Source organism: Bufo gargarizans, chromosome 11 (assembly GCF_014858855.1).
Source record: "Bufo gargarizans isolate SCDJY-AF-19 chromosome 11, ASM1485885v1, whole genome shotgun sequence".
NCBI lineage: Eukaryota > Metazoa > Chordata > Amphibia > Anura > Bufonidae > Bufo > Bufo gargarizans.
The window spans coordinates 35,546,793-35,565,556 of NC_058090.1; the positions used below are offsets into that span (position 1 = coordinate 35,546,793).

The 18,764-nt window shown below is 44.8% G+C and overlaps 1 protein-coding gene across 2 annotated transcripts in view; it reads right to left on the minus strand.

The window, feature by feature from the left end:
• Positions 1-18,764, minus strand: part of DAAM1 (dishevelled associated activator of morphogenesis 1) — a 176,156-nt gene that overhangs the window by 21,309 nt on the left and 136,083 nt on the right. For both annotated transcript variants that reach the window (XM_044272211.1, XM_044272212.1), the window contains 2 exons: positions 13,610-13,713; positions 3,494-3,578 (listed from right to left, as the gene is read on the minus strand). In XM_044272211.1, the coding sequence (XP_044128146.1) occupies positions 3,494-3,578; positions 13,610-13,713 (189 nt within the window). The remainder of the gene's footprint in view (positions 1-3,493; positions 3,579-13,609; positions 13,714-18,764) is intronic.

The following is an 18,764-nucleotide window of genomic DNA, read 5'->3' on the forward strand; positions in this document are numbered from 1 at the left end:
GTGTTATACCTTTTTTTTTTTTTTTGCAGGACTGCGGCATGGACATACGGATGCAGAGAGCACCCTGTGTGCGGTCTGCATTTTTTTCGGTCCCCGTGGAAATAAATAGATCTGCAAAAAATGCGGATGCAGAACAAAAATACAGTCGTGTGCATGAGGCTGAATGACCTTCTTATGGGTACACCATATATAAAGTTCATCCCCTAAGACTTTACTACACCCCGGGGGCTCATATATCATTTCTTTTTTCATGTAATGGGATTGTATATACATTTCAGTCCTGTTCACTCGTACATTTGGCTCTCACTGCAGACTTTAGAGACAAATTGCTGCACAAATTGTATTTCCCTGGAAATGTTCCCAGGCTCCTTCCCTTTTAATTTGGATTGTATTACTGAACAATACCTTCCGAGTATGTGAGTTGGCCTAGGTCGTTTTGTAGCGAGTCTCCAACTCTCATATTAGAAGATTTTTCATTTATTTTGTTAGATTCAAGGAAAGGTCACTGAAGTTAGAGGGGATCCACAGGATGACCTACCGTAACAAACGCTCAAATAACAGTCCTTAAAGGGGTATTGCCATCCCAGAAATTGATGGCATGTCGCTAGGATAGGCCATCAATGTAAGAAAGAAGCGGGTCCCAGAGGTAGGACCTGCATTTATCAGACATTAATGGCACAACCCCCTTTAAACTTGCCAATATGCAATATAACATTCACCCCCATCGAGTGTTGTGGGGGGGTTGAGATGTGATTTATGTACCCATCTAAGCGATGAGAGCACTAAAAATGTATACACAGAGCAATTGCATAGAAGAGTATATGGAAGAAAGACTCATGCACAATGTTCCTGTATGGCGGTGGAGTCTCACATGGATGTGTATGCCATTGCACACTGCAGTGCCATGTACAAAGCTATTCTCCTCTAAGTGCACCGACTCTGTATGAAATCGGACAATAGAACTGCATGGGGTCCTTATTACAGCATCATACACCTCTGGAGTAGTGCAGTGCCTACACCTTGCTTTTAAATTATGGTGCTTTCCACAAGCCACATTTATCACCCACGGGGTATATTAATACGAATGAATGGAATTTGCGTTTCACTCAAAATGTGAGCAGCGAATCTGTTTTTTTTTTTTTTTTTTTTTTTTTTTTTTAGATCTGACTATTTTAGCTGAAGGGAAATTAAAAACGAAACCTTATTTTAAGCCCACAGATGTAAATGCCTACATCTCCACCACTAGCTGTCACTGGATTAAAAATATTCCAAAAGGACAATTTAAAAGAATACACAGGAATTGTACTAATGTACAAGACTATGAAGAGCAAAGTACTATGATAGGAAACGGGTTTTTGGAGAAGGGTTACAAAAATTAAGAATTAGAGCGCTGTATACAGGAGGTTACTAAAGAGACTATGAGCAGTAAAGGAAATAATATAGATAAAAAAGACTTTCGTATGAAGTTCATTACACAATTTAACAGCAATGCATGGCAAATCAAAAATGCTGTGAAGAAAAACTGGTCTGTGCTTAAAAATGATCCTTATTTTGGGTGACGTTATTCCCAAGAATCCTTCAGTTATCTTTAAAAGAGCACCCAGCATGAAAGACAAGTTATATACCCACACAACCTGCCAAAGCTATGAAACACCTGTTCACATGGTGCGGTTTCTGCCTACCGTGTAAAAACCATTCAAAAGTGAACAGGCAGTGTGAGAAGGAAATGGTGACATCTAGAAGTAATGGCACCGCATACAAGATAATGGGGGAGCTTTCATGTGACCACATGGCAGCTGTCCACGTGCGCAGTGTCCTTGTGGCCTCCAGTATGTAGGACGAACCACTAGGAAACTCAAAGGATCCAAGAACACATACGTAACGTCAAGAAAAGACTAGAGACACACTTTAAAAAAAAAAAAAAAACACATAAGAACCCAGCAGGTCCGCAATTGTTTGAGGGGAGACATTGAGTAAAACTAATAGAAGGGAAGTTGAATGGATTCATCAGCTTGGTACCCTGCACCCTGAGGGTCTAAACGTCGAGTTCGATAGAAAAGCCTGCGCAGTGGATAAGGAAATGAACCAATATGAGGATATACCACTATCATTTAGTACAGTTTGAGGCATATATTAGTTAATGCACACATTTAAAAAGAAAATATGGGGCTGTTAGTACCCAATAATGGAGCACTGGTTCCATTTTGTGAGAATCTTGCTAGGGATCGTAGGAATGTATATACTAAGGTGAGAGGAGATGGGTTATTGCACAGTTTTTATTTATTTATTTAGGGTAGGTGATAATGTCTGATCGCTGGGACGCCCACTGATCACTCGAATTGGGGTCAACCCCCCCCCCCCCATTCATTAATGACTGCAGAGAGGGGAAGTGTGCATGGGGCGGTGTTCAAGCAAGTCTATGGGACTGCAAATACAGCTGAGGGCTGTACTCCACTATTTCAGTCAGTCTTATAGACTTTGAATGGAATGACAAGGCCCATGTTGTACCACCCCCATCCGTTCACATTCCTCCTTAGAGCTCATACACATGAACATATTTTTTTGTCTGGGTCCATTCAGTTTTTTTGTGTGGCCCATATGCAGAAAGGTTCATTTCAATGGGGCCTCAAAAAACTGAAATTCAGTATCCATATGTCCACAAAAAAATAGAACATGTCCTACTCATGTCTGTTTTGCGGACAAGGATGGGCATTGCTACAATGGATCTGCAAAAAAATGTGGACGTCGCACCAATGCCACCCGTGTTTTTTTTTTCTGCAGATCTGTGTTTACAGACCGCAAAATACATACGGTCATGGGCCATGAGCCCTTACTTTGCTAGTACAGTGAGAATGGTGGGAGTGGGGCTTGGGTCTGCCACTCTAGTGCAGCGTTTCCCAACCAGTGTGCCTCTAGCTGTTGCAGAACTGCAACTCCCAGTATGCCTGGACAGCCTTTGGCTGTGCGGGCATGCTGGGAGTTGTAGTTTTGCAACAGCTGGAGGCACACTGGTTGGCAAACACTGCTCTAGTGATCAGTGGGTGTCCCAGCAGTGAGGCCTCCAGCAACCAGACATTTATCACCTATCCTATGGAATACCCCTTTAATTCTTAACTGCTTGTAATAACATGCACTGCCCTGTAGATGTCACTGCTGCTTTTTTCTAGGAGTTGGTCGTCTTGTCGATACAGCATTTTATGCACTACAAGCCGTTTGGGAAATAAATATATTACACAGCAAGGCTATGGCTTTGTGTACTGTATATATGACAATACTGAATGTTTAGGGACCATTATATAACATTGTGTAAAATCTTCTCGGTTCAGTCCGTGCTCTCAGTGCACATTCCAAGCATCATCTACGCCTCATCTATCACTATTCAATTTCCAGAAGGCAATTTTGTAAGTTAATGGTTGACGTGTCTGGAGGTTTCCTCCGCTGCTGCTGAAAGAAAAGGTCAATGGTGACAAGTCAGATAAGGTATCGCCCTCACCTGTTCCAGCATGTCTTTTGGGAGATCCTCCTGCTCGTCCATTGACAAAATTGCACGCTTAATTTCTTCATTTGACAACTTTAGCCTGCAAAAAATTACAGAATGTATTAAACACCACAAGTCAGGGTATGCTGGGAGTTGTAGTCTTGTAACAGCTGGAGAGCTAAAGGTATGGTTGGTGATGGTTTAAAGAGGAGCTGTCACTTCTTCTGACACGTCTGTTGTAATAACAATTCTTATGGCTCCTGTTGTGCTATTCCTTTATTATTCCTGCTAGAAATTATTAAACAGTTACTAGCAGTTTCCAATGAAAGTCCAGATGGGTGTTACCAGTTGGGTTGTGCTCCTGGACAGACGCTGATGGGATAGTGTCAGGCTGTGCAGGGACACATCCCCAACTGGTAATATCCATCTGGGCCTTCACTGCAAACTATTAGCTTCAGTCACACTTCTAGCAGGAATAATAGAGGAATGGCACAACATAGACTCATAAGAATAGAGGCTCCAGAATTGATATTACATGGGGAATGCAAGTAGTGGCTAAAACAGATGTCAGGAGAGGGGAGAGGTCCTCTTTAAGCCATGACTCTGAGAACATAGATGTGCTGGAAGATCCTGCCTCTGATGTTAATGGTATTGTGCCACGTGTGAGTTATCGGAATCAAGGCTTCGTTTTAGGCAGTAATTCCAGTAATTGTGAGTGATAATTGACTTCTCCAGTATTCTGTACATTTTTATCTGAACACCCCCCTCCATCATGTTTTGTGGTGCATGTATATGACATATCGCACCGTTAATCATCAGAGACAACACTGAACCCGTGCAAGTCCATACTGAGCAGACATGCTAAAGCCACGCTCGTCACAGGAAGAATGCCGGCACATGTGATAACCTGCTCCACAAAGAGTCTTCCCTGCAACTAATCTCCCAGATTCCTGACTGCAAATCTACGCGTTTCTCGAAGTTTAAACCCAAACATTGTGACCACAGAAACACCTTAAAGGGGTAGCTCAGGATTTTGATATTGATTGCCTATTAAAAAAAAAAAAAAAAAAAAGACTCATCCACTTGCTGTGTAAAAAATCTGCAGCATAAATTGACCATCGGAGCAGATTTAAAATTTGCAGCGTGTAATTAATGCTGCAGATCTTTACTGTGGATTTCACTCTTTGCAACCATTTCCAAGGCACAGGCCTCATAAAATACATGCAATTTATAGATCATACACTTCCAGAAACTGCTCCACATGGGCCCATGGGTATTGCAGCTTAGCCCTTTTATTCAAACCATCACTTGGATCGGAATACTTTTGTAATTGCATGTAATTAACAATTTAGCATAGCCACCGAGTTATTCAATAAAATGTATCTGTATAGCGCCACCTGCTGTTTGTTCTTTTCCTTCATTTTTGTCCGTCTCACTGAGCTGGTCGAACGTGCTCAGTTTAAATCTTCAATTGCTATAGGTTCTGTTAGAAGCTGTGGGACTTACAGGGAGAAAGCTGCAGCAGAAAGGACGCGCCTCCTGAGCTACCAGAACGAAGATAACCTGGCAGAGCAACTGGAACAATGAAATGTAGTATGTCAGTTTATTTCTAACAAAGCCTGAACCAGCCCTGTGCCTCACATGGATCCAGAGATCTTCCCATTCATTGCTCCAGTTACTCTGTCCGATTGATTTCATAAAGGCAACTTGGGGGAGGGGAGCCCTCCTGCTGCAGCTCAGGGGGATGTGACCTTTCTGCTGCATCTTAACGGTCACAGCTTCTAACAGCAGCTATGACTGGTGGCAGACAAAGGGTGGAACTGAGCACGTGTGACCACCTTAGTAGGTGGAAAAGGAACAGAACAGCAGGTGGCGCTAAACAGATACATTTTATTGAATAAGTTGGTGGCTATACATTTATTCAACAATATATTTATTCAACAATATTATATACAACAATATTTTTTCATGGGACAACCCCTTCAACATTGAGGAGCTACCATACCAGACACAACCCCAAAAAAATCGAGTGTGGAGCTTTTTCTGGAAAAAAGCATTCTCGTTATTCTCATCCTAACGTTCGATATCGCTGCCATGTAGCAGCCACTGAAAGTTCATCCAAAGCAGACAGCTGAGCCTGCAGGACTGGACGGACGTCCACATTCCAGCACAGGTCTACCAAGATCTCCCCCAACATGAACTTCTGTTGGAGAACACCCCCTCCCCCTCAAAAAAAATGATATCAAAGAAAGTAATAAATCAATGAGAAAGATACACAGACCATATTTTGTATATAGAGAATACACCAAGCACATGGATACGAAGCATGTAATAGAACAAGGAGGCCTGTGTGCGCCGTATATACAAGCGATGTGAAGAAATACTTTGTTCTTGGCCAATCTTAATAGCTTAAGGGTGTATGTGGAATTAGGGGAGGGTGGTGGAAGACACCAGATCAAAGAGGTCATCACCTAATCACTAAAAACAATTGAGGCTTATTAAATAATCCCTTAGGTGTTTAATTTCCGCCACCGATGCCAGCCCAAGGTTCAGGACATCAAGGTCTGTTTACTTAGGTGGGGGCGCTGAAGGCCGACGCACTTACATTGTGTTAAAAAAAAGAAATATGAAAGGGCTTGAAATTCTTGAGCTTTTTTATCTCATAGTTGCAGAAGGGTCTGTGCAGATGTACCGCAAATCAGACCTCATATAGTACATGGCAATCTCTTTGTAACAAAGCCAGAACCATTTAATGCTCCAACTGTTCTGCTAGATGTCCTTTCTGCTGCAGCTTTCTCCCTGTAACTGTCACAGCTTCTAACAGATATGGCTGGTGACTGTTGGGGATGGAACTGAGCATGTGCGTCCACCTCAGCAAAGTTAATGAGGTGGACATAGAAGTTGGGAAAAGAACAAACTGCAGGTGGCACTATGCAGAAATGTAATTGAATAACCTGTTGCCTATATTACATTTTACATTACATGTAACATGAGAATACTTGCTAGTTCTCCCACAATGTCCAGGAGACTCCTAGAAAAAACCCTTAGGCTAGGTTCACACGAGCGTGTCTGGATGCGTTGCGGCAAACCCGCCCGAGTAGGTACCCAATTGCAGTCAGTTTTGACTGCGATTGCGTTCCGTTGTTCAGTTTTTATCGCGCGGGTGCAATGCGTTTTGCACGCGCATGATAAAAAACTGACTGTGGTACCCAGACCCGAACTTCTTCACAGAAGTTGAGGTTTGGGTTCGGTGTTGTGTAGATGTTATTATTTTCCCTTATAACATGGTTATAAGGGAAAATAATAGCATTCTTTAATACAGAATGCATAGAAGGTGGTCAATTAAGGGTTAAAAAATAGATAACTCACCTTCTCCTCTTGATCGCGTAGCTGCCGGTCTCTTCTTACTTCTTTAATCATTAGCTGCCGGCTAAAGGACCTGTGGTGACGTCAGATCACATGGTCCATCACCACGGCGATGGATCATGTGATTGGACCATGTGATCTGACGTCACCACAGGTCCTTTAGCCGGCAGCTCATGATTAAGTAGTAAGAAGAGACCGGCAGATCAAGAGGAGAAGGTGAGTTAATTATTTTTTATTTTTAACCCTCAATTGACCACCTACTATGCATTCTGTATTAAAGAATGCTATTATTTTCCCTTATAACCATGTTATAAGGGAAAATAATACAGTGAATAGACTGTCACCTAGCAACCATGCGTGAAAATAGCACCGCATCCGCACTTGATTGCGGATGCTTGCGATTTTCACTCTGCCCCATTCACTTCTATGGGGCCTGCGTTGCGTGATAAACGCACAATATAGAGCATGCTGCGATTTTCACGCAACGCATAAGTGATGCGTGAAAATCATGTGCACAGCCCCATAAAAATGGATGGGTCCAGATTTAGTGCGGGTGCAATGCGTTCACCTCCCGAATTGCACCCGCGCGAAATCTCGCCCGTGTGAACTCAGCCTTACACTAGAAACTAGCGGAAAAAGAGTTACAATCCTTTGGTTTGTGACTTTTTGAATGCCACTGCACCTACATTTAGGCCCTGTGGCTAAGGCGATGCCATTGGCCCTGGCACATTCACTATCCTCTTCCTGGTGTAAAGGACAGCTAGGGGCTGGAGTACATTCTGATCTAGGCACATGGACTGAGGGAAGATGTACTTCATTTATGACTAGGTCTGCACCTCATCATAAATTAAGCGCGTGTTCTCCAGCGGCATGGGGGACATCAAAAACCGGTCTTTGATAAATAACCCCCAATGGATGCCTTAGGCTAACATTGCACTTTATGATGGCCATGAAAAGTGTCTGCACTATCCAAGACATTTTCATTCCCACCCTGAATCGCTGCACATTTTTTAAAATCTGCAACAGACCCCCATTCACATGGATTTAACAGAGTCTAGCTGAATTTAGTAAAACCTGCAGAGCAGAGTGTTTAAAGGGGTTGTCCGGTTTCCGATATCGACGACCTATCTTCAGGATAGGTCTTCAATATCAGATTGCAAGGGTCTGACTCCCGGCACCGCCGATCAGCTGTTTGAAGAGAATGCAGCGCTTGTGTGAGCACTGCCCTTTCTTCATCGGTTTACCTGCTCGCCACAGGCATCGCAGCGGTGAGCAGCGTAATTACAGCTCCGCCATCCCATTCACTTGAATGGAAAGGAGCAGTTGTAGTCACACTCTGTTCCATGCTGCAATTACACTGCTCACCGCTGCATGTTGCCGGCGTGAGCACACCTACCTCTTCAAACTGCTAATCGTCAAGGGGTGCCAGGAGTCGGACATCCACCGATCTGATACTCATGACCCATCCTGCGGATAGGTCATCAATATAGGAAACCGGACACCCCCTTGAAGACAACAGTGCCAAGTCCATACCCCACCCCTCATCAATAACTTGTACGAAATAAGCAAACACACATTTGATCTTTCTCACATTGGATGAGGGACCTATACAAAAATTACAGCATGCCGACCATCTTACGTTTAGTGTTATGTTTGGCTCAGCTAAGCCGAAGGATAAGAGGTCACTAGATGTCTGGTTCTTGCAGCCATGACATCTTTCCAAGAAGTCTCAGAAATCAGGGCAAGAGAGGGAATTAGTTCAGACTGTTACAAAGTGGTTTACAGGTCATGTCCAGCGCAGCTTTATCTGCATTCCTCCATATACTTGATAAAATCACGACGCCGTAAACACGACAGTGGAAAATGAGCCACCAGGCGACCCAAGGCCACTGCGTACGTTGGCACCATACAGATCTTTGTTTGTGACCCAAAGGGATTTCCAACCTTAGACATATAGGGCATATACACAGGATGCCATAAGTGTCTGAAATGAGGATTTCTCACCGCTGGGACACTGATCAGGAAGACCGTGGATACTTGCAGCACGCCCGTCTCCGGTGCTGCAAGTATCTACGGTTAGAAAAACACCTCACAACAAACCTCTGAGCACTTACATATAACTATTCTATAGAACAGGTGGGTAATGTTGTAAATGCATATCTTGTACTGATATAGAGCAGCAGTCTGTATTAGGGCTCATTCACACGAACGTGTGAAGCCCGTGCCTGTGGACTGCAAATTGCGGTCCGCAATGCACGGGCACCGTCTGTGGGGCAGCTGCATGGGGGTCGCAGACCCATTCACTTGAATGGGCCCGCGATCCTTCCGCACCGCAAAAAGTTCTATCTTTTAGCGGTGCGAAAGCACGGAACGGAACCCCAGAAAGCACTCCGTAGTGTTCCGTTCCGCATCCATTAAAATGAATGGGTCCGCATCCGGTTAATCCTGTCCAATCTATCCCTGGTGAGCCAGATCGGGCAGTTGTGTAGAAGATGGCCATCAATGCCATCTTCAGGAGATTTGTCCTACCTACCACTGATAGATAAAGTTTGCACCAGGCCTTGATTTTATCACGAAAATGTATTAGTAGTGGGGCAAAATTCAAATCTTCAAATTCCTTTGTGTTAGGAGATATGTTAATGGACAAATATTTGAATGTCCCTACACAAGGAATATTCCTATCAAGTATCACTTGTGATTTTGGCTGACGAGCATCAGCGCCAATTTACACCCGTTTATTGTTAAGCCAGATAACTGACCAAATCTATCAATGAGATCCATTGCCGCAGACAAGGACGTTATTGTATCCCCCAAGAACAGCAGGGTGTCGTCTGCATACATCGCTATTTTGTTATGTACAGTACCATAACAGAACTCCTGTATAATAGGAGATTTACTCACTGCAGCCGACAATGGTTCTATTGCCAGTGCGAATAACAATGGCGACAGAGGGCACCCTTGTCGGGTACCCCTTTGTAGTTGGAATCTCATGGACCGGTGCTCTAGATTTTAACACAATGTCCAAAATAATTGAACAGTGTTCAGAAGATTGTCAGAAAAATCAAACAGTTGACTTGCATCGCTGAGGTCCTGGGTTCAAATCTGACCAAGGCCAACATCTGCATGAAGTTTGTGTGTTACCCATGATTGTGTGGGTTTCCTCGGGGGGAACTCCAGATTCCTTCCACAAAGGTTAATCCAGAATTTAGATTCTAAATCCCAATACGGATCGACGCTGGTTATGACAATGTCTGTACAGCGCTGCGGAATATGTACGCGCTATGCGAAATGAAGAAAACAATGATGAAAGAACAATTCCGTTACAAAGAGGAATCGTTAAGCCAATCCTAATAAGTAGTAGGGTCGCATAAGGTGATCCTACATTTCAAGAAGCTTTCAAAATAAATGAAAGTGAAGACTGACTGCCCTCCGCGGCCATGATTAGATCTACATTCCGGCTTTTTGCTGACATCGAGCCATCAGGATGGTGTCTGTCAAGCAGAACCAGGTTAGATGTGCTGGCAGCAATAAACCTTTCATGACAATGGATATGGCGGCTTTATTTTTCACGGGTGTGGTGTAGAAAGAGAAAAGAATAATACAGTTTCCCACATCGTACATCAATGCTGACAGCGGGGGCGAACGTCAGAGGCTTTTCCTCTGACAACTTATTCTGGGTTCATAGTACAGCGAGTGACCAGGAAGAAAGTTATAGATGATTTCCTTAATAAACAAAGTCGCTGGATAAGGAGATCTAAAATGTTAAAAAAAAAATTAAAAAAAACCCCACATGATTATTTTTAGCTTTGGTTTGGCCACGGGTTGGATTTTCTCTTAAAAACATAGTGGGAGGTTGGGAAGACATTCAATGAAACGAGAACAGGGACCTGAAACTAAACGTTCTGTATTTCCCCAGAGGACATGCCTTATATATTACACCCCCCTCTGTGACACTGCCTACAGGATCCTTCTACTACGTGACCTGTGAGCCCCACCCTGGATAGGTTTACAGAATAGGTTTTGTGACAGGTTGACAACATGGGACTTCAGAGGAGATCCTTGCTTTGCCCACCAGAGCTAATCAGTGGGGGTGTGGGGGGTCAGATCCCTGCCAATCTGATATTAATGACCTAACCTAAAGGTGAGCGGGTACAGCCCATAACCCAGTACCTCCCATCTAACGGTGTTTCCTTGGATGTGCTCTCCCTTTCTCTATTTCAAGTTATTGCCCAATTTGTCATACAATACAATTGGATACAATGTTTTTAGTTAAAAAAAATATATATAAGCCACCAAAAAGTGGTATTTTGGTAAAAGAACATTGTGTGAAACCACGTGAAAAAGCAAAGCAGCTGAAAATTAAAGAACTGTCTTCAAAGTATTATACATTGTAAAAAAAAAAAAAATTTTTTTTTTTCTATTCTTGTTGAGATGATGGAAATAAAGAGATATTTAAATAAAAAATAAAATTATACATTATAAAAGTAAAAATGGTGTTGGGAGGGCTCGACAAGCAAGTCAGGCTAGATCAATCTGTGCATGTTGTCGAAGACCTCCTGAATTCTTTTTAGGAAGATCTATGGAAACACAGTGTCTTCTAGATAGTCCGTGCATATTCCAGATAAGGCAAAGGATTATTGGCAAGAAAGAAATGGTGGCCTGTCACAATAACATGCCAGTATTCCGCTGTATAATTAGTATTGTTTAGTTAGGCAAACACAATTACATGCCGGAGACCATGCGTCTGTCCTCTGCGAAGCGTGGTGTCCGATTTCAATATGTTATCGCTAAAATGTTTCTCTCATTGCACACCAAATAGCATACATAGCTGAACAAGAATGTCTCCTGACTTCACTGCAATCTGCTCGCAGCCAGAGATAAGGCGTGGGGTGGGTGAAATTAGCTTTATGCAGAGAAGTGCATTTGACAAGCCAATCCGCTGGGATCAGTATACCGAGTGACTCGCCTCATTTCTATCTGCACCCGCTGCCCCAGATCTCGATAATTCCACTTATGTGTAAGGTGGTCCACCAACGGCATCACAACACGAAAAACCGCTCCATCTACTGCCGTGTCAGACTCCCCCAGATACGGAGACCCCCAACTCCCACTACTTGTTAGATTAAAAGGGCCGGTGAAGCTCTTCGGAGTCAAAGATTACAACCAAAGATTTAAAAAAAGGCGTAAAATATTTGTGTTAATGGTTATTACAAGCAGTCGTTACTGTCTGCACTGAGCCGATAAGAAAAATAATAAGTACACATATGGCCAAGACCAGAAAAATTTATTTAAATCACTTAAAGGGATTTTCTCAGTGTTTTATACTGATAGCCTATCCTCAGGATAGGGCATCAGTATCTGATCAGTGGGGTCCAACTTTAGAAACCCCCATTGATTAGCTGTTTGAAGAGGCCTCAGTGCTCCTCGCAGCTGACCCTAGGCACAGCTCAGTCGCATTAACATGAATGGGCCTGGGCTGCAATACCAAGCACAGTCACTATCCAACAGCCGGCGCTGTGCTCTGTAAGCTGCGAGGAGGCCACGGCGCTCACCGAAGCAGCCCATCGGCGGGGGTGCTGGGAGCCGAACCACCACCGATCAGATACTGATGACCTATCCCGAGGACATTTCATCAGTATAAACACTTGGAAAACACATTTCAAATGCAGGGATAAATCCTCAAAGCAATCCTAAATGTATCCAGAGGGCGGGGCTTATGAAAGGGGTGTGGCTCGTTGTTCCAGGTCTCCTGCAGCCAGTTGCCTATCTGCCATAGAAGGAGCCTCTCCCACTGCGCTTACAGCCATAGAGAATTCATACATTTCTCATAGCTTTGATTAAAACAGGAGATTAGATCGGATCATAGGGGAGGAGATTAACTTGAGAACTGATGGGATTTTAGGTGTATTTTTTTTACATTTATGGGGTCATTTATTAATAACCCTGCGCTGGCGCTCGAGGTGTCCAAGTTCTGTTTAGGCGCCGGGCTCTACATAACTTAGGCGCATCCACTGTCTGCCTAAATCTACGTCTGCTCCCTTACTGGCGTACATTTAGATAATTTTCTACACCTAAAACAGGCGTATAAAATGATAAATGAGACGAGGCCGGCCAGCCCTCCCCCTTCACCACCGTGTCATCCCCCTTTTTTTTTTTTTTAGAACTGGTGTACGTTGCGTGGATGGGGAAGAAGTCACAGATTCAGATGCATATCCCCTTTGCGACTGAATGTGCGACAGATATACGCATATCTTTATAAATGACCCCCTTAGTGTTTCTTTAAGGAACTGACTATGGTTTTAATCTGCCTGGAAGGACATGGAATAGAGCAGTGGAGCAGGTGCAAACCTTGGTTACGTTAAAACAGGCGATTCCATAAGTAATTTTTGTAATGATTTTACCCGGTCACTGCTGAGAAAAGAAATACAATAATTGCTGCACACATTATTTGAATATTTTTCAAGGTTTTGGAAAAGTCCCAAGAATTTCCCATAGCTGTTTAATGTAAAGTATTCCACACAATAACATCCATCTATGTCATTCATAGGCTGGCTACGATTATTATCTGTGTAAACGGGGCCAATCTGAGTTATTGCATGTAATTGCTTGGCCAAATGAGGAAATAAATATGAGGTCAGCCGAAAGATATCCAAATTTCTTGGAATGTGGGCCGGCAGGAATGTCTGAAGATATGGTTTACAATAGTCGCTGTCTGAATATTAGTTCAAGCACAGGTAGAAGCGATAAAACTTCCAGCAGACGTACCTGGAGAGAAGGATATTACAGTTCTGCGCCCTCCTTCCATCTATCACAGAAAGCTCCTTCACCTTCTTTGAGCTAATCGTACCCTCGTTGGAATCGGGCTCTTTCTACAAAAAGTTCACAAATAAAAAAACTCTTAATTGGAATCTTTCACAGGTACATGATACATAGAGCACAAAAATACATAAAAAACTACAAAGTTCATACGGCAAGAGAAGGATAATGGTCATTTCATAACAATCATCTGTCACCACTTTTGCTGTCCTATCTAAATGCACCATAATCTGCAGACAGTGCCCATGATGCAAAAGCGGAGACCCTTTTCTTTTGTTTAGTCATTTAAAAAAAAAAAAAATCCCTGTTAAAGGGGGTTTCAGGGAGTAAAATATTGCCATCCTATCCTAAGGATATCTGATCGGTGGGGGTCGGTCAGATGAAGCAGCACTCCAGGGAGCATTGCAGCTTCCACACAGCGCCGTACATTGCATAATGGCTGTGCTGGGTATTGCAGTCCAGGTGCATTCACTTGAATGGAACTGAGCTGCACAAAGGCCATGTGACTGATGAAAGTGACATCGCTGGCCTAGGAAGAGCGCTACAGACTCCTTAAACAGCCAATTGGCAGGGGTGCCGGGAGTTGGACGCACACCGATCTGATATTGATGATGTATCTAAGGATAGGTCATCAATATTAAACTCCTGAAAAAAAAACTTTAAGCAGTACCAGCAGGACCCAAACGCTGGAGTCCCCTCTTGCACCCTCATATGCATGGGCTCTAGGTAACCCTGAACCCCTTCCTCCGCTAATCAGCGGCTTTCTCCCCATACACAGTAAGAAGAAACGGTCATCATCTGAAGGAGGACGAGGGCTCCAGCTGCTTAACAGGGATTTAAAAAAAGCGACTAGAAAGTAAGTGAACCCGAGTCTGAATCAGAGACACTTGTCACCAGGTAATGCTGTCCTCAGACAGGGCAGCTGAAGACTGGTGACAAATTCCCTTTAAAATCTATATAAAATTCATATAATGAACACGTCTGTGATTATGCCTGGGAGCGGTGGCAAGAAAGTTCCGGACCATGCCACTTCATATTTTGCTTTATTTCAGAGGCTGCAATGAGATAAAGTGGCACTGCGCTATCGTGAGGCAAAGGCTATTTTAATCTAGCTAATAATAAGGGTGAAAGTCATCCGGCATTGGCAGCATAGCCTAATGATGTGCCCCTCAATATCTAGCCTGAGACAACTCCTGTGAAAAGCATACTCTAAGGCCTCATGCACACGACCGTTGTGTGCACCCGTGGCCGTTGTGCCGTTTTCCGTTTTTTTCTGCGGCTCCATTGACTTTCAATGGGGCCGTAGAAAACTCGGCTTGTGCACCGTTTTTACACCGCGCCCGTGACCCGTGTTTCGAGGCCGTGAAAAAAATATAACCTGTCCTATTTTTTTCACGGCCAACGGTTCACGGGCCCATTCAAGTCAATGGGTCCGTGAAAGAACACGGATGCACACAAGATTGGCATCCGTGTCCGTGATCCGTGGCCGTAGGTTGCTTTCATACAGACGGATCCGAAGATCCGTCTGCATAAAAGCTTTTTCTGATCTAAGTTTTCACTTCGTGAAAACTCATTTCCGACAGTATATTCTAACACAGAAGCGTTCCCATGGTGATGGGGACGCTTCAGGTTAGAATATACTGAAAAACTGTGTACATGACTGCCCCCTGCTGCCTGGCAGGTGCTGCCAGGCAGCAGGGGGCAGACCCCCCCCCCCCCCCTGTTTTTAACTCATTTGTGGCCAGTGCGGCCGCCCCCCCCCCCCCCCTTCCTCCCCTGTAGTTAACTTCTTGGTAGCCAGCCCCCCCTCCCTCCCCTGTAGTTAACTAATTGGTGTCCAGTGGGCCCCCCCTCCGTCCGCTATAGATAACTCATTGGTGTCCAGTGGGCCCCCCCTCCGTCCGCTATAGATAACTCATTGGTGGCCAGTGGGCCCCCCCTCCGTCCGCTATAGATAACTCATTGGTGGCCAGTGGGCCCCCCCTCCGTCCGCTATAGATAACTCATTGGTGGCCAGTGGGCCCTCTCCCCTCCCACCCCCTCCTAATTAAAATCGCCCCCCTATCATTGGTGGCAGTGGTGAGTACCGATCGGAGTCCCAGTGTAATCGCTGGGGCTCCGATCGGTAACCATGGCAACCGGGACGCTACTGCAGTCCCGGTTGCCATGGTAGCTTAGCAATTTGTAGAAGCTTTATACTTACCTGAAGAGCAGCGATGTCTGTGACCGGCCGGGAGCTCCTCCTACTGGTAAGTGACAGGTCTGCGCTATAAGCAATGCGCCGCACAGACCTTTCACTTACCAGTAGGAGGAGCTCCCGGCCGGTCACAGACATCGCAGCTCTTCAGGTAAGTATGAAGCTTCTACAAATTGCTAAGCTACCATGGCAACCGGGACTGCAGTAGCGTCCCGGTTGCCATGGTTACCGATCGGAGCCCCAGCGATTACACTGGGACTCCGATCGGTACTCACCACTGCCACCAATGATAGGGGGGCGATTTTAATTAGGAGGGGGAGGGAGGGGAGAGGGCCCACTGGCCACCAACGAGTTATCTACAGCGGAGGGAGGGGGGGCCACTGGACACCAATGAGTTATCTATAGCGGACGGAGGGGGGGCCCACTGGCCACCAACGAGTTTACTACAGGGGAGGGAGGGGGGGGGGGCGGCCGCACAGGGGAGGGAGGGGGGGGGGGGGGGCGGCCGCACTGGCCACCAATGAGTTAACTACAGGGGAGGGAGGGGGGGCGGCCGCACTGGCCACCAATGAGTTAAAAACAGGGGGGGGGGGTCTGCCCCCTGCTGCCTGGCAGCACCTGCCAGGCAGCAGGGGGCAGTCATGTACACAGTTTTTCAGTATATTCTAACCTGAAGCGTCCCCATCACCATGGGAACGCCTCTGTGTTAGAATATACTGTCGGATCTGATTTTCACGATGTAGCTCATATCCGACAGTATATTCTAACATAGAGGCGTTCCCATGGTGATGGGGACGCTTCAAGTTAAAATATACCATCGGATTGGAGAAAACTCCAATCCGATGGTATAAAAGAACTCCAGACTTTACATTGAAAGTCAATGGGGACGGATCCGTTTGAAATGGCACCATATTGTGTCAACTTCAAACGGATCCGTCCCTATTGACTTGCATTGTAATTCAGGACGGATCCGTTTGGCTCCGCACGGCCAGGCGGACGCCAAAACGACTTTTTTTTCATGTCCGTGGATCCTCCAAAAATCAAGGAAGACCCACGGACGAAAAAACGGTCACGGATCACGGACCCACGGACCCAGTTTTTGCGGGCCGTGAAAAAAAACTGTCGTGTGCATGAGGCCTAAAGCAGGGGATGCCCAACCGGCTGCTCTCCAGCTGTTGCTATTAGGGCATGCTGGGAGTTTTAGTTTTGCAACAGCTGGAGGGCCACAGGTTGGGCACCCCTGCTCTAAACAATTATAGGAAGTAAATGATAAATAACACATGGCAGATTTTCAGGACTTCATATTTTGGTTAATTAGTCATTAGGCTTCAAATTAAGTAAATGTCCTTCAAATCAAACAAATGTGAAGAAAATCTATTATTTTCACTCCAAACCAAAATATGTGAATTACGCAGTGAACATGTCAATTGTCAGATTTCTGAGCTGGGGGTAGTTGTGACTTGAGTGGTGTCCAAGCAAGTTCTTGGTCTCCTCTCAATTCTCGCCAGGGCAAGAGGTTCATGGGTTACTTTGCAGAGTGGATACTGATGGTTGATGCCAAGTATTTAACTTCTCCCCTGTGCCCAGCCAAAGGGCATAAACAAGGGAGAGCCAGGCATGCATGTCCGCAGGACCCTGTATTATAACATATAGGGCACCATGTTTCTACCTATTTTGTTTCATAGTTCGCAGGTATTTAGCCAATACTTGCAGCAATTTTTGCTCTCCTTCTTATGAACGCTCATTTGGCTGATTATCAACCCGTGCAAATAAAAACCCCAAAAGGAAATGTTACTCAAATAAATGCAGATTGTATGACTGCAGCGCTAAGTATGGTCCTGGTGGAGGCTACTAAAGGGGCATTTACACGCACAGATTGAGCAGGCAATGACCGGGATAACTGCCGTTACATGCAGCAATCTCCTCCACTGTATGAGATGAGCGATGGCTACGGCAATCATTTGTCCTCATCCAGATGAATTGTTTCTGGGCAGCAGATCGCCATGCCCACAGGATGATCTGCTGCCCATTTCCTGTAGGTTCCCACATGAACTAACATTCCACCCAATGTACATGCATTTGCTCGTTCAACGGGTGAGGCGTTCCGACTAAAGTTCATTCCCAATAATCAGCCCGGCAATTGTAATGTAATGTAAACCCGGCACAGAGGGCTTTACAAATTCTAGCTATGCCCCTGCTGTATCTCTATAAAATAGGATGGAATTATGTAAATTAATTATGATCTATAATAAAATTACAAGCACCAATGAAGCCATATCCACCCCCATATCAGACTCACACCAAGATATAAAAAATAAAAAACTGGGTAAAGTTAAAAGTTCAATATTAGCCTTGTTAGAAATGCAAATGATGAGAGTGTGGTACCAGAGCGCTAAAGGTCTCTCTTCTTGAGCGTGCCTGTGTGCGCAAAGACTCTCTCTGCTCTACTATATTTGTGTTGGATTGTGTGTAAAGAACATAAAGGGAAGATCTCTGCACATTGCCATTGACCTGCCGCTTATTCCTGTCATCATGTCTAGTTGCACACACAAGATAAGAAATTCTAGGCATTTAGGGGAAACCGTGGCTGATAAAGGGGCATATCTGATGCTAATAGCCCACATGAATCGGGGGGGGGGGGGGGGGGATATGGCTGATATCATCTAGCATGGCTGATTATATCCTCCGCCATAAGAGGGTGGACAACGGAGCCAGCCTGTTATACAATGGCCAGCCTTAAAGGGATATTCTGGTTAGGAGAGGTTATCCCCTATCCCAGAGATCAGCAAACTCCAACACTCAAGCTGTTCTGAAACTACAACTCCCAGAATCTTCCTTTCACTTCTATGAGAGTTACAAGCCCAGCTCAGTAAGTGTGCATGCTGGGAGTTGTAGTTTTACAGCAGC